General features: G+C 34.4%; 3 protein-coding genes across 6 annotated transcripts; 2 read left to right on the top strand and 1 right to left on the bottom strand.

Annotated features, from left to right (window-relative positions):
* Nucleotides 1-1,324: 1,324 nt before the first annotated feature.
* Nucleotides 1,325-3,356, bottom strand: LOC105640245 (Cysteine proteinases superfamily protein). Of its 2 annotated transcripts, none has more exons than XM_012224514.4 (7): nt 3,121-3,356; nt 2,474-2,588; nt 2,210-2,377; nt 1,989-2,120; nt 1,829-1,910; nt 1,635-1,745; nt 1,325-1,531 (listed from the first exon to the last, which is right to left on the bottom strand). In XM_012224514.4, exons 1-7 carry the CDS (start codon nt 3,179-3,181, stop codon nt 1,460-1,462), a joined length of 741 nt encoding a protein of 246 aa, XP_012079904.1. In that variant the 5' UTR covers nt 3,182-3,356; the 3' UTR covers nt 1,325-1,459. The 2 variants fall into 2 exon arrangements, with proteins under 2 accessions (XP_012079904.1, XP_012079903.1); XM_012224513.4 differs by having other exon boundaries at nt 2,474-2,729; nt 3,121-3,353.
* Nucleotides 3,357-4,083: 727 nt separating this feature from the next.
* Nucleotides 4,084-7,905, top strand: LOC105640244 (26S proteasome regulatory subunit Rpn7). The gene is made up of 8 exons (XM_012224512.4): nt 4,084-4,326; nt 4,415-4,529; nt 6,058-6,148; nt 6,243-6,388; nt 6,477-6,696; nt 6,781-6,889; nt 7,105-7,273; nt 7,375-7,905. The coding sequence occupies exons 1-8, from the start codon at nt 4,191-4,193 to the stop codon at nt 7,547-7,549; spliced, it is 1,161 nt and encodes a 386-aa protein (XP_012079902.1). The 5' UTR covers nt 4,084-4,190; the 3' UTR covers nt 7,550-7,905.
* Nucleotides 7,906-8,913: 1,008 nt separating this feature from the next.
* On the top strand, nt 8,914-15,057 carry LOC105640243 (Protein kinase superfamily protein). Of its 3 annotated transcripts, none has more exons than XM_012224511.3 (13): nt 8,914-9,356; nt 9,450-9,578; nt 9,952-10,146; nt 10,745-10,792; nt 10,882-11,010; nt 11,504-11,628; nt 12,497-12,607; nt 12,901-13,009; nt 13,164-13,282; nt 13,683-13,836; nt 14,210-14,354; nt 14,556-14,629; nt 14,727-15,057. In XM_012224511.3, exons 1-12 carry the CDS (start codon nt 9,240-9,242, stop codon nt 14,612-14,614), a joined length of 1,440 nt encoding a protein of 479 aa, XP_012079901.1. In that variant the 5' UTR covers nt 8,914-9,239; the 3' UTR covers nt 14,615-14,629; nt 14,727-15,057. The 3 variants fall into 3 exon arrangements, with proteins under 3 accessions (XP_012079901.1, XP_012079899.1, XP_012079898.1); XM_012224509.3 differs by having other exon boundaries at nt 8,918-9,356; nt 14,550-14,629; XM_012224508.3 differs by having other exon boundaries at nt 8,918-9,356; nt 14,550-15,057.
* Nucleotides 15,058-15,070: the final 13 nt, after the last annotated feature.

Here is a 15,070-nt window from a genome sequence, read left to right as displayed (position 1 = left end):
AAACTAAACATTACGTGGTTCGATAACCGGATAATATTAACTTTATAACTCATATGTAATTGATGATTTGATGTGATTACAAACCAAAAGGAAAAGAAAACCAGGAAATAGTTGATACTCTGTTAGTCATGTATGTGTATCCTTATAAAAAATACTTAAAAACTGAATGTAACTGTGGTTTGATCGCTGTGTGTTATTAATTTTGCAATTCATAAGCGATTGATGATTCGATATAATTTAGAAAATAAGAAAAGAAAACTTATGAAATATCTAATACACTATGTTAGTCGTATGTATGTGCCCTTATCAAAGACTTAAATACTGAACATTTATATCTTTCGACGACTGCATAATATAACTTTACACTTCATACATAATTGATGATTTCATTTCATTTAAAAGAAAAGAAAAAGAAAAATCTGAAAATATCCGATACTTTTAGAGTATCGGACATGTACGTGTGCCCTTATCAAAATACTTAAAAACTAAACAATATTTCATTTGACGACCACGTGGTATTAACTTTACAAACCATACATGATTGGTGATTCCATAATCCAAAACCATCCCTTTTTCCGTCTTTTGCTAGTAACACTGATATCTTATTGTGGTTTACGCTTTATTGTCCTACATTGGTTGTGGGATAATGTTATTATTCAAAAAATAAGGTTTGGGCAATACTCCTCTTGAGCTAGCTTTTGAGAGGGTGTGATTCTTGGTCATTTTGAATGTGAAGTTTTATGCTTTATAAATGTATAGTTTACCAAATCCTTGAAGAAGCTCTTTTTTTTTTTTTTTTTTTTTTTTTTTTTTTTTTTTTTCTTTCAAAACTTGAATAGCCATCAAGTCGCAGCGCATGGTGTTTCATAAGAAAGTTGTGAAAAGCTGTAAAAATAGAGATATTGCCAATCTTATTAATATCAAGGATGCTTGTAATTTATATATGTCACACAGGATAAATACACTAGCCAGTGTTTTTTATCAGAGCCTCAACTGTTTTCAGATTGTCGATGTGTAAAGTTTTATTACTGCAATGAAGTTACAATGTTCCTTCATACTTTTACTTTGAAGCTTGATGCTTTGCTGTTAAATTGACATTGTTACTGCCATTATTGTTGTTCTGGACATAAAACTCTGGCATTTATTACAATCACACTCATATCAGTTTCAGATTCGATAAAAATGTCATCAAATAATGCATTCATAAACACATTCATACAGAAAAAACATGGAAGAGAGTAAGAAAAGAAAAGGATACATATAAAAATAGGAACAAGTACCAAGTTTTCAACACAAAGAATTGGACTGAAAAAGGAGAAACAGATTCCAGAATCTGAAAAATATTTATAAACGGTGAATGTATTTCAACAGAAGTATATCTTGGCATCTATAATTTAAATCAGAAAATCATTCATATCTCATTAGATATGGAAAACTTATAAAAGAGAGTTATGACAAATCACTTTCCAAATGATTCCAGTTCCTCTGAGAAGCGCTCCATGCATTCCAGACTGAACCAGTTCTGATTCATCTGTTTTGCATCAGAAAAATCAGTCTCATTCAATTAAAAAAGTAAGGTTAATATGTGTGTATATATATATCCAAGTTCAAAGGAAGCAACTGTAAGAACCTACAAAATAGGGGTAATTCTTGATGCTAAAATCATCTGGAGCACCCAGCACAAACAAATTTATGAAGTGTAGAACATACTTGCCGCATTCTTCACCATTTCTTTGCTGTGGCACCTAAAAGTATTTCAAAAGCATATCTAAGTTGAAATTTTAATAGTTGAAAATATAATTTGCATTGAGGTAGAGGTTGAGGTTACCTTCGGTAAAAAAAGTGGAATCTGATAAATCAGCTTTCTATTTTCAGACCTACCTTCTGATCTATAAATGTCAAATACAAACCTGAAAGAAAAGAGAACATGTTGATGTACAATTAAGCAACTAGGCGAGAAAAAATAACTTAATTTCAAAGAGTAATACTTTCTTATATCCGGTTCAAGGCGTCTTGGGTCTGCCACCGCAAGTGAATCCAACAACAACATGCAAGGTGTTCTGGCTTTTGACTCAGAACTCTCACCAAGATGACAGAAGATCAAGAGACTCCAGTGACCCCTAAAATGATGACAATTTCAAACATTTAAAATACTATAGATAAACAAGAAAGAAGAAATTAATTGGCCAAGCTTATGCAAAAATTTTACCAGCCAACAATGGGTACAAGAACATATTTCTTCAAAAAAATTTGCTTTCTCTTTATCCATGTAAGCACCTTCCCTTTAAAAGGCGCTTTCATGTACAAGTGAAACCACATGCTATCCAGGTAAGTGAAGGAAGTCCTCTTATCCTCCGGGAAGCTCTTCCATAAACTCCTAAACAATTTAGACAAAAATTTTGTGAACAGGACCAACAAATTAATCATTTAAAGTTTATTTTACCACAGTAGCGCACTAGATGTGAAAGCTTACTGAAAATAACAATCAAATTCTGCACTATTTAGCCTTTTGTTTTCTTTAATTACTTTTGCAATCTTGTTCTTGTGCTTAATTCTCCTCTTTGATCGCTCACGAGAAGGGAAGGTACCTAAAAAACACTTGGATGTTAACTCAAAGCTCCTCCGCAACTCTTCAGCTTTTCTTTTACTTATCTTCTTTTTATGAGCGTACAAGCTCACAAACATATGTTTCCAACATGAGCGATGTTTTGACGCTCGAGCATAGGCTTCTGGCAGAGCACAAAATCCAGTTATATAAATTCCCAATATAACTTGCTATGTGTTAGACAAGGAGTGAGGGTTTAAAACCCGGACCAACTTAAAAGGCCAATAAAGAAGGAAAAAGACAAATGTAATTGGATTCCAAATTTTAATATAAATGTTTTACAGAAAAAGGGATGAAGCTCCCATCATAAAATCCCCAAGCAGGGAAAAGTTTGAATCTTTCTAAAGAATAATGGAAGATTCAATATTGGTAAAATACACCACGACACAAAGTTCGAAACCTTCCTTCCTTTTCCTTCGTTTTCTCGAGAACCAAACGAGGGAATTGAACCACCATATAACTTGATTGATCCTTGCTGAAAGTGACAGAAAAAATAGAAACCGTGAATGGATTACCTGATATTGAAGAATCGACATCAACTGGAAGAATTCCAACTTCTCGCTTTCTCTTCGCCATGGCTAATCACGAGAATAGCAAACTGTGAAACTCTCTCTTTAGACGAAAGATGACAGTTTCGTTTTGGTACTTAATTTTTTTTTCTTAAAAAAAAAATAATTAGGAACATCGAGCGCAAAGGGTTGAAAGTTGTGACAACTGAGTAGTACGGCTCAGTACGGTATCGGGTTTGAAGAAATATGGATCTCCAAACCCATTTTAAAATTTGGATACTGTACCAGTCCACTTTAAATGGGTGGAAGTGGAACGGATCGTGTGCTCCGAAGGACGCAGTCTACTAACAACACGTAGTTACGCATTCATTGTCAAATTCAGATTTATTTAATATATAAAATAAAATTAGCAAAAAATATTTTAAATTTATAAATAGAAAAATCCATAAATAAATTAAATTAAATTGTTCCTTTATAATTAAACAATTAAACAATTAATTTCATGGTGATCTAAACAATTGTTCCTTTATAATTTCATTCGAATTTTACATCTTTTGCCATTAATTTTCAATAAATAAATTAGCAAAAAAAAATGTATAAATTGACAAATACAACTTTATATCCTTTATGCAAAATAAGTACAAATAAAAATTAATTTTTGCTTTTGGTATAAAAAATATAATAAAAATATAAAAAAATTATTTTAATCTTTTTCTTACAAATTAATAATTAGAAAAATTATGAATTTTGGATGGAAAAATGTATCTATTAATTAAATGAGAGTAAAACATAGGATCATTTATATATATTTTTTAAAAAGTAAAGATTAAGTGGTTGATTTTATTCAACTAGAGGGATTAAACAGTAATTCACCCAAAACTATTGGGATGGTACCACGTTTCCCCTGGCGGAAGCTACTCTAAGAAGCATACGATCACAACCCTTCAAAGTATTAAATGACCAGGAAAATTAAAATCAAATTATTTGCAGTCTCGCCTTCTGCTTCGGTTTCTCCTTGCTCAAGCAAACCCCCAAAAAAACGAAGCTAACAAATCTAGCTCACCGAGTCACTCGTAATGGAAGGGCAAGAAGGAACTCAGCAACCGCACCTCGTGCTCGCACACAAGCGCTTCCTCCTAACTCACCCCGATGTTCAAGACATTGAGAAGGTCCGCCTCAAGGAGGAGGTCTTCGCGGCCGTCAAAGACGACGGTAACTTACCGACTCATAGGTCACATCTTAGTGAGTTCTGAGCTAACTCCGACCTAACTTAAGTTTTATCGTCGATTCTGTTGTGTAGATATGGCGCCGTTGTACGAAACCCTAATGGCCGAAGGAATACTGGACAAAGATCAGAGCGTTTTGGATTCGATGCGTGCCAAGAATGAGGAGGAGCTCAAGAAGCTCGATGAGAAGTGAGTACTGTTTGTGTTTGCTGCATGCTGTTTCAATTTGAAGAGGCATTTAAATTTTGTTGCTCGCCGCATGGAGGATGATTATCTAGATTGGGATTTCTCATGACGAGTTAATAACCTAGCATCTGTAAACTCGCAAGCTTGCCTAAGTTTATACGTTGATGAGGCTAAAAATTAGTGGGAGGTTATTGTTAATCAGATTTGGCTCAATTTTTAACATTATTCCTCGATTGATTTGTTGGTTGATTGAGGTATGTTCAATTCAAATTAACTAAATTGGCTTAATATTATTGATTGAATTGTCAGTTGTTGATGCGTGCTCAGCTCAAAACTAAGTTTTAGGCCCAAGGTAAGTGTTTGGCTATAAATTGCTTATCAGTGGTCTCTGGTGCTACTGAATATTGTTACTGTAAAATTGCTCTTTTTTCCTGCCAACTCTTGTTTTTTTCTTAGTCTGAGGAGAATATACAGATTTGTAGAAATTGCTAGATTAAGGAGAGCTATCTGTGCTTTATTTTGATGGAATTTCTGATTTAATTGTTTTGAAGTGTCATTTGATTGGAGGCATAGTTCTATCATTTCAATGCAAGATGAGTCCAAGAGTTGGCATTCTAGGGATAATTAGAGCTGGAAATTTTAGTGGGATTTCTTTGGTTGATGGTCACACATTTATTTGAGTGTATTCATCATGCAGCACAATTGGGTTAAAAATTGTTGAGGGTGTGACTGTCTGATTGAGCTGTGGACAATTTCTATCACAAGTTATAGGGATCAAGTAAGGATACCCAATAAGGGAACTAAGATTTTGTTTTGAAAATTAGGACATGCTTTAAAGGAGATATCTTTTTTTAGAGAATCTATTGAGTGATTATGGGATGTTTTGAGGGATCCAATTGTATTCAAACAAGCTTAAGTTTGTGTTTCAGAATTGAGAAAATGATCTGGAGAAAATGAACTGAATATCCATTTCTCTAATCAATTGGTTTTAGTTTCGAATGGATATTCAGTTGTCGTCTCACCCTTGGTTTCTAAATAGATTTTCTGTTTCAAGTAGTTTTACAACATGAATTTGTTCGTTTTTCTACTGTTTTGTTGAGATGAACACTTGCTTGTATACAGGCCAATGTTTTATCATGTAAGGATAATGCTAAAACTTGAAGATGATACTAGTACCATAAATAAGTGTGTCAACTGTAATTGATACTGTCATATGTTTTGAAATTTGGAATTTACGAGCTTATCTGGTGTCACTATTACAATTGGTCTTCATTCCATCTTTTTTCTCCTTTATCTTTTATCTCTTACCTTTTGTTTTCCCTTTACTGGGATGATAGGGCATATTAACACAATTATCTCATTGCTCTCTTTCATTTTTTTTTCCAATGCAATTTTAATCTTGCCTGTTAATTAAGATATCTTTGTAGATTTAAATTCATCACCTACTATGTTTTCTGGATATATTATTGTAAATAATTTGTTTTCTAGTTTTACTCATAATAACATGCATTTACCTGGTTGTATTTGTAAGGATTGCTGATGCTGAAGAAAACTTGGGTGAAAGTGAAGTTCGAGAAGCTCATTTGGCCAAATCTTTGTTCTTCATTCGAATTGGTGACAAGGTGAATAAGAATTATAAGTAGCTGTGTGTATAGTGTTGTCTGTCTCTTCTACCAATGATATCTTATGTATTCAACTGCTCCTCTTTGAGCCCAGGAAAAAGCATTGGAACAAATGAAAGTGACAGAAAGCAAGACAGTTGCTGTTGGGCAAAAGATGGACTTGGTATTCTATACTTTACAGCTTGGCTTTTTCTACATGGATTTTGATCTCATTTCCAAGAGCATTGACAAAGCAAAGAAGTAAGTACAACATTATTTTCCAAATAACAATTTTGTTGTGGTTGTCTTTCCTAGCATTTATTGTTTATGCGTTTTACTTTGATGTCAGCTTGTTTGAAGAGGGAGGTGATTGGGAAAGGAAGAACCGGTTGAAGGTGTATGAGGGCTTATATTGCATGTCCACTCGAAATTTCAAGAAGGCAGCTAATCTGTTTTTGGATTCTATTTCAACCTTCACTACCTATGAACTTTTTCCTTATGACACCTTCATATTTTACACTGTTCTTACAAGCATTATATCATTGGATAGAGTTTCCCTGAAGCAAAAGGTATTTTTAGGGGTGATTTGGCTTATTATCTTGTATTTTTCTGCTGCACTTTCTATTACTACTAATTTTAAGTAAATTTGGCAGGTTGTTGATGCTCCTGAGATCTTGACAGTGATTGGGAAGATCCCATATCTTTCTGAGTTTCTAAATTCTTTATATGAGTGCCAGTACAAGTCATTTTTCTCAGCATTTGGTGAGTGGCAATCTACCGATAATTTGGTTTACTATAGGTCTTGATTCTTGTTCTATGTAGTATGTAGAACTCCGCAATTTACTGTGGTTATCATACAGTCATTTGTGGCAGTTGTGCCATTATGATGGGAGTATTTCCTTTTAAGATTAGTTCACTCCTTGCTTATTAGGGCTGTATGTCTCATTTTGGTTTCTTCTTGGGTTTCTGTTTTTTAGCTGGCCTCACAGAGCAAATTAGACTTGACCGCTATTTGCATCCACACTTTCGATATTACATGAGGGAGGTCAGAACTGTTGTTTATTCTCAGTTTTTGGAATCCTATAAGAGTGTTACTATTGAATCGATGGCAAAGGCTTTTGGTGTGACAGCAGACTTCATTGATTTGTAAGTGTTTGAAGTTTTGGATTTCTCCTCACTTACTGGGATGTTTCTAGGTTGTGACATAAGAAAACTCTTCATCAAATCAAAATTGTGTATACTTGTAGGGAAGTATCGCGTTTTATAGCAGCAGGGAAGCTTCATTGCAAGATTGACAAGGTTGCTGGTGTTCTTGAAACCAACCGTCCTGATGCAAAGAATGCTCTGTACCAAGCCACTATCAAGCAAGGAGACTTCTTATTAAACCGGATCCAGAAGCTATCTCGTGTGATTGATCTGTGAAGCATCGGATCCAGAAGCTATCTCGTGTGATTGATCTGTGAAGCATTAGGTGTTTCCTGAGTTACAAATGACGCCAAAATTTGAGATGTTCCAAAGAAAATGGAGCATGGGGACTCCTTGTTGGATGTTTTTCACTTGATCAATCCGATGCTAGTTGAGATGTTGTCATTCACTCTTCTCCAAATATATTAAGAATTGAAGCTTATCGCTAATTTCAGATGCGAGTTATCTGTTTTTATACAAATGCTTGTGTTGCTTATTTTTTCTGTTCCTTATTAAGTTTACTGCGCACGGATTATGGAATCAAAAGCACCAGTTTACAAGTCATTCTCAGCTGTGGCTGGTGTATTTCATCACATTTGTTAGCAAGTGGTTTGCTGAGGCTGCACCTTTTTCTAACTATTTTCAGTCATATACCGTTTTTGAATTCTTTCCGGATCATGAAATATCTCCTTAAGATCAGCAGCGGGAAAAGTGAGATTCTCTCAATACTCAATATCTCAGGCCACCGAATGCTCTTTCTTGTTCCACATTCTAGGAGAGGACCCTTTAGTGTGTTAGAAAGTTGCAAGTATCATGCAGTCGAGTAGCATGATGATAGCTGTAATTTTTTTTTCCAGCAATTTCCTCCTTTTGCTGTAGTGTTGGAGACAAGCATGGTAGGCCATGTTTGGATGGCTTTCTTGCCAAATCCCAGCCACAGGAAAATACGGATTGTTACACACCAATTTCACGTGCTATTGACATCATGAAAATGTATTCATGATGTCAATGATAGAAAATTCAGTTTACAGGATAGTTATTTGTAAATTTTATTCATCGTTAATAGTTATTTTGACCGGCTTTTTTTTCCCCTTCAACTTATATCAAAAGTATTTGAAATTTAAAATTTTAGACACAAGATTAAAAACAAAAAAATTGACTTTATTTACTTAGCTTTTAGTGTAAAATAAATTACTCCACAATATTGAAAATTATTTGATTTTTAAACACAAGAAGTTTAATTATTTTGCTTGATGATAATCCATTTACAAGATAATTGTTTATTATATGATTATAAATGTTCTATAAAATCAGAGGTTCGAAACTTAAATACCTAAATATCACCTCAATATATACTAAAAAAAGAACACTATGCCGGGGCTTTTAAGAAAACATATAGTGGATTTAAAATTTAAAAGTTACAAAATATGAAATTCAAAAAATCGGGCATTAATCTTTTCTTAAGATGTATTTAAAATGATATTACGTTTTCATTTTTAAAATTTTAAAAATGTTTTTGCATAAAGAGTAAAGAGTGTTAAAAAAAAAGAGGCAAGCTTGATTAAAGGTTGAAGAAGCCAAAAAAATATGTAGATATAAAGAGAGAAAAGAACTTATCCAGCTACCGAAACAGGGTAGAAAATTGACGATTTAAGTTTTCTTTTCCAAAAAAAAGGAAACAATCCCACAAGCCAAGCCTTGCAATTACTTCTATTGACGCCTTTTAACGTCTCCTCTCATTACACAGGCACTCCATATTCGTCCACCAGTCATTGTTATCTCAGCCACAATTCACATTTATCGTCCAGCTCTAATTCTCTCTCTTTTGGGTAACGTTGCTTGCGCTTCACATTCTTTCATGTGACCCAGAAAGTGAAGTACAGAAAGACTAAGATTTTTTTTGATTGAATTGATTACACCAAACTCCATGCCGCCTCCTGTTGATTTCAAAGACATTCAAGATAAGCTCTCCTTTCACTTTAGGCCTTGGCAACGGTCCTTTCAGTTCTGGGTTCGCGCAGTTGATGTTTATACTGGCTACAAGGTTCCTCTTTTCTGTCCTATCCTTTTCTGCATGTTTGTTTTGGCTTTCTATTTCCATGAGTTTCTTGTTTGATAGGATTTTGGGTATCGGTAGGTGTTTCAACTCCGAGTTAGTTTAGTGAAGGATGTGCAAAAGCAGGAAGCAATGTGGGAAAGGCAGCATGAGCTGGCAGCTGACAAGATTTATGCCATGTGTTCTGATCTTGGTGGGTTCTTCCTCAAGGTAATAAAGATTTTAAATTTATTTGGCCTTTTGCTTTTGTGTGCTTTTATCTTGAACAATATATTGAGAATGGTACAGTTTAAATGGACTTAATCCTTTTGCTCTTTAAATTTTTTTCTGCAAAGTGGGAACTTTAATCTGTTCGACTCAATTCTGTTATGCTATTCTTAATTTGTTCTTTGTACATAAGCTCAGTATTATTATTATTTTTTTATTTTTTTATTTTTTTTTTTGTATCTATTCTGTTTTCCAATTTAATTTTCGGGGACAATCGTGTTTCCTTTGGTTGTGTTTCAGGGGAAGTTCCATTTTTATGATTATATTTTGCTAATTTTGCTGAAACGTTTGCAATTTTTGAATGGGATTAAATCAGATTGCTCAGATCATAGGGAAGCCTGACTTGGCTCCAGCTGCATGGGTGAGAAGGCTCGTTACCTTGTGTGACAGAGCTCCTGCAACACCATTTGATACCGTTCAACTAATGCTGGAGAAAGAATTAGGTCGAAGTGTTGGGGAAATGTTTGAAAGTTTTGATGTAGAACCTCTTGGTTCTGCTTCAATTGCACAGGTAATGCATTTCCTCTAAAACCTGTTACATGGCGAGAAAAGTAGACATCCTTCCTTATAGTGGCATACTCTAGAGCAGTTTTATTTTTCAAGGCATAAGGGGAAATATAAAACATTGCTATTTTTCAATGTTAACTAAGAATTGAAAGTGGATTTTGTTCCAATAATATATAATTTTGAAGTCAAAGAGTTCTGTAAATTCAAAAGGAAAAGAAAAATAGTGGCATTGTTTTTCCATGTAGTTTTTTTCATTTTTTGAACTTCTATGCATAACATTTTTTGTAGATAAAGTTTGTTTTTCGAACTTGAAATTTCTTAGGTGGATGCAGAGAGAATGATATTTTTGAGTAATATCTTAGTGAAGTTGTTAATGCCTACAGTGTGAAGAGTGAATTGAATGGACATAAAGTCAATATTTGTGGTCAAGGAAGTGCAGTAGTAGAACCCTAAAGCTTTATTATACTACTTCTACGAGGTCTGATGCTGATGTTGTGTGGGAAAAAATGGTCTTCTTTTGTGATATGCATGGATTAAATGTTAATGAGAAATTCTTTTCAAATTAAAGTTGTGTGTAATTTGCATGTTTTTTACCAAATCAGGTCCATCGAGCAAGATTGAAAGGTGGAAAGAGCGATATTGTTGTCAAGGTAAGCATTCTTTGATGTGACCTCCTAATCTCTATAAAGTCTTCAAGACTATAAAGTCTTCAAGAATTTAACCATCAATTTTATAATAGGTGCAACATCCTGGGGTTCAGGAGCTGATGATGACAGACATTCGGAATTTACAAGCATTTGCTTTGTACATGCAAAAGACAGATATCAAATTTGATCTATACTCTGTGACCAAAGAAATGGAGAAACAGGTGTCTGCAATTACTGTTTTAAATTTTCTTCCTGTGCTTGTTCTTTTTCATCCCTTATGCTTTTGGTTGCTTATTTCAATATGTCTATTAAGCTTGTGTCTTCTTGATCTAAATTTGGTTCTGAACAGTACATAAAGTTACCGTGTTAGTTATTTGGAAAAACTTGTTTTTCTTGCTATTCAGAAGACAAGAAGATTATTTCAAAATGCTAATTGGTGCCTCATGCATAATTTTTTTTTCCCCAAAACATGGTTTTGAATTATGAACTAGGAACTGTTGTCTGTTATTTACCCCCTCAATATTTTGTAGTACATACTTATTCCCTGATTTCTTTGTGATTGCATTTATCAAATTTGTTAGTTTCCTCTAAGTAAACAATTTAATTGTTATGATTGACATTTATGTTAGAAACTGTAACTTAATACTGGGATTTTTTTTTTCTGTAAGCTTTTGAATCTAAATGTTTCCGGATATTTTGCTTATGTGGTTGAAGATTGGATATGAATTTGACTTCATAAGGGAGGCTAATGCTATGGAAAGAATACGGCGTTTTCTGTATGAGAATAACAAAAGAACTCCTGTTGTGGTGCCACGAGTGTTGAAGGATATGGTCACCAGGTATGTAATTCGGAAGATTTCAATTTTGGTAAAAGTTTGGGAAGTAGTAGGACTATTTTATGGTTGTTTGTATATCCACTGATCCAATCCTACATGTCTGTCTCTAAACTCTGAGTATTTTGCTTCAAGAGTTGCCTTCCTCAAGTTGTATATTAGACATTAAACACATTCTTCTGGTAATTTTCTGCTGAGGCTGAACATTTGAAATAAATAAAATTTTCAATTTATGCTTATCTAGCATAATTTCTTCTCTGCATTTTCTTCTTACTTTTCATGAGACATGACTAGTAAGAAGTCTTCTCAGTTGAAAGTGCCAAAACTGAAATCAGAACCCTAATAGACCTGACTATTAAGTGGGCAAAAAATAAACTTTCTTGCTTTGACTGGAAAATGGAAAATGAGGTTAGGCTCTACGTTTGGCCAAAGATAATTATCAACCAGAAGTTAGTATACAACATTGAAAAAATTATGCGAACAAGGATTCTTGTTGCTCACAATAAATCAGTGAGATTCAACGTGTATTGGTGGATGGGCATTTTTTTCTGTTGCTTGCAAAAAATTCTACTGATGATAGAGTGTTTTATCTATGTTTAATTTAAAGTAATTATACATTAGCACAAGTGCCTTCATTTCCATGATCATGCTTGCTCTTTTGTAAGCCTGTTTAACCATTAACATGTTTAAATCTCAATTCACAATGGTTAAGATTGCTTTCTTATTGAACTATTTTCAAACTGCTGGATGCTCATTTTCTCCTGAAGACAGAAATTTTTTGAGGCGTTTTATTTGGTTCATTTCTCTGCTTCATTGCTGTTGGTCCTCTAACTTCTTGAAGTAACCTGCAACTGATAAGGATGTTCTTGTTTAGGAGGGTCTTGATGATGGAATACATTGATGGAATCCCAATCCTTAACCTTGGTAATGAAATAGCCAAAAGAGGAATAGATCCTCGTGGTAAGGTTGCAGCAGCAGCAAAGCAGTAAGTCCTTGAATTATTTCAGAGCATATTGTCCTTATTTTACATGGTTGATGATGCTAATTCCACACTCCCCCCCCCCCCCACCCCCCGCGGGGGCAATTTGGAATTTGGTTTCTTGAAATCATTTTCATTGGTGCAAAATTTGTTCCAGTGCTTCTTATGGTTAGTTGATCACCGTGACAAATTTCTTTCCTCTTTCTCTGGCTTCTCTTAAAAAATGTCATAAACTTGCAATCCCCATCTCAAAAAATAGGCAAAGCATGACACACCGTTAAAAATTTCTGCAAGTGCAGGAACATACTTAAAAGTCTGACACTAGCATATGGGCAAATGATACTGAAGAGTGGTTTCTTCCATGCAGATCCTCATCCAGGAAATATCTTAATCTGCAAAGGTTCAGAGGCAAGTCGGCATTATCATTTGCCTGTGCCTTTTCCTAATAATTACAATTATGTTTGAAATCTATAAATGAGAATAGGTACACTCCATAAGATCATTGACTTCTTATGTTGGAGGTGCAACTAACTTAATTGCATGTCTTTCTACCTTAAGTTAGGTTGCATTGCTAGATTATGGGCAAGTGAAGGATCTCCCAGATTCATTGAGGCTTGGATATGCTAATTTGGTACTTGCTATGGCTGATAATGACCCTATAAAAGCATCAGAGAGTTACAGGTAATTATTAATCATTGTTCTAATTCATGCCATGGGTTTTTGTTAATTCATTGAGGTTCTCAACTAAATTTGAGACTTGAGACAAACAGAACCCATAACAAAAAATTACGAGCTGCAGGACACATTTTGTTGCATGTATGAGCTATGAATTCTGATGGCTTGTATTAATAGGGGATCTTATTTGATGATGCTATGTTTCGAATAGTAGAATATTATCTTTAACTGAATGACTGGATAGAATTAAATGGTTTATGATGTGATTAATTCAGGCTTATATGTTTTGATGATAGTGATAGCAGTTTAGTTGTCACATGGTGTTCGATATTTTGAGTTCTAAATCATGGTGAATTGTTGGACCGCTTTGTGCATCTGTTCACATTTTGATGTTTTTCCTGTTTAGAGAGCTTGGCATAGGTACATTGAGCAGCTGTGAGAATGAACTGCAGGAATTGCTTAAGTTGGCACAAACGATGTTCGATACTAAACTACCCCCTGGTGTAGTGATGTTGCAGCCTTTCTCAGAGGACTCTTCAATCAAAAAAATTGCTGTTGAGGTAAGCATTAATCAGTAGTTCACTAAAACATGAAATATGTAACCTTTGTGCCTTGATGATATGGAGAATATTCATTTTCCTGAAGAAAGGGTGAAAAAGAGCAGTTGCCAATTTCATATTCATGTAGTTTTGCAAGGCTTGTAGGTTTGCTAGTGCTGCTTATCTTTCTTTCTGATGTACTAGCTTTTTTGATAATATTCCCTATGCACTGTCAGTGGTTTATGACTATCATGGAGATTGTGATTCAACTTGAATTGTGGTTATTAAACAAGTCAAAATGTCTTTTTTTCTGTCTGTTAATCATGCTTATAATAAAGTAGAAAGGTGGGATAAACTATAAAATTTTCTTATTATCATGTTTTTGCAATTGTAGGCTTTCCCAGAGGAGCTATTTTCTGTTCTTCGGACGGTGCATCTCTTACGAGGTCTTAGTGTTGGTCTGGGAATCAATTACTCATGTGCAGAACAATGGAGACCCATTGCAGAAGAGGCATTGTATCTAGCTGGCAGATTAAAAGGTGGTTTCTAAGACTAAATTGTGGTAAAAATGGGATAATTTTATCATCATTTAGGATTCAATCATTTTCTTATACGTAAGCTTTTTGCTAGCGAGGATTCGTCAATAGCTTAAGGAAAAACACGTCAAGCATTTATTGATGGCCAACCTACCTGTGACTTCTATGTTTAACCGTTTTTAATTCCCATGGTTTCAGATGCAGATTTCAAGACTAGAGTTCGTAAACGCCGATTGTTTAGAAGATTACTTTGGAGGGAGTAATTGACTATTAATTAAGTAAGTGTGAAGCATTACTTTGGAAGGAGTAATTATAGGCAAGTGTATCAATCGAACATATTATCAGTAAATAGTTGCCTGCTATTGTTTACTTCAGTTCCTATGGTTATCACCACAAGTTTCTGCGTTGTGCTTCTCTACCATTGTCTTGGAGGCACATAATCTCTCCAATGCTTTACTGCTGAATGCTTTCTTGATTGACAAAGAAGCAGGAACAAAAGGAGGGTCACACCCAGATTATTGCAAAGTCAACAACAGTTTCTTATTCTTTCAAAGCTTTTCTCAAAGTTCACTTTGTTCCTCTTGCAGAGTTCGATTACAGTTTAATGTTATCAAATTCATTTTTTTTAGCATAAATTACTTGCTATAAATTTGGATCATGCCACTGTAAGAAAACATGACATAATCAAGATGCAAGCTTTTAACAATTTCGTGTCGTCT

Source organism: Jatropha curcas, chromosome 10 (genome assembly GCF_041381405.1).
Source record: "Jatropha curcas cultivar XTBG-Jc1 chromosome 10, XTBG_Jcur_1.0, whole genome shotgun sequence".
Classification (NCBI taxonomy): Eukaryota; Viridiplantae; Streptophyta; class Magnoliopsida; order Malpighiales; family Euphorbiaceae; genus Jatropha; species Jatropha curcas.
The sequence above is the reverse complement of the archived record's forward strand: the minus strand, read 5'-3'. Positions and strand labels throughout refer to the sequence as shown.

What these genes read in the sequence shown, in the direction of transcription:
- LOC105640245 (XM_012224513.4), bottom strand. Translation starts at nt 3,181, where the DNA reads ATGGCGAAGAGAAAGCGAGAAGTTGGAATTCTTCCAGTTGATGTCGAT. An exon ending in GAATTTGATTGTTATTTTCA is followed by an intron (nt 2,378 to 2,473) that starts GTAAGCTTTCAC and finishes TAAATTGTTTAG; the next exon opens with GAGTTTATGGAAGAGCTTCC. An exon ending in TCAAGAATTACCCCTATTTT is followed by an intron (nt 1,532 to 1,634) that starts GTAGGTTCTTAC and finishes GATGCAAAACAG; the next exon opens with ATGAATCAGAACTGGTTCAG.
- LOC105640243 (XM_012224509.3), top strand. Translation starts at nt 9,240, where the DNA reads ATGCCGCCTCCTGTTGATTTCAAAGACATTCAAGATAAGCTCTCCTTT. An exon ending in ATGTTTATACTGGCTACAAG is followed by an intron (nt 9,357 to 9,449) that starts GTTCCTCTTTTC and finishes GGGTATCGGTAG; the next exon opens with GTGTTTCAACTCCGAGTTAG. An exon ending in TAATCTGCAAAGGTTCAGAG is followed by an intron (nt 13,010 to 13,163) that starts GCAAGTCGGCAT and finishes ACCTTAAGTTAG; the next exon opens with GTTGCATTGCTAGATTATGG.
- LOC105640244 (XM_012224512.4), top strand. Translation starts at nt 4,191, where the DNA reads ATGGAAGGGCAAGAAGGAACTCAGCAACCGCACCTCGTGCTCGCACAC. An exon ending in TCATTCGAATTGGTGACAAG is followed by an intron (nt 6,149 to 6,242) that starts GTGAATAAGAAT and finishes CTTTGAGCCCAG; the next exon opens with GAAAAAGCATTGGAACAAAT. An exon ending in ACAGCAGACTTCATTGATTT is followed by an intron (nt 7,274 to 7,374) that starts GTAAGTGTTTGA and finishes GTATACTTGTAG; the next exon opens with GGAAGTATCGCGTTTTATAG.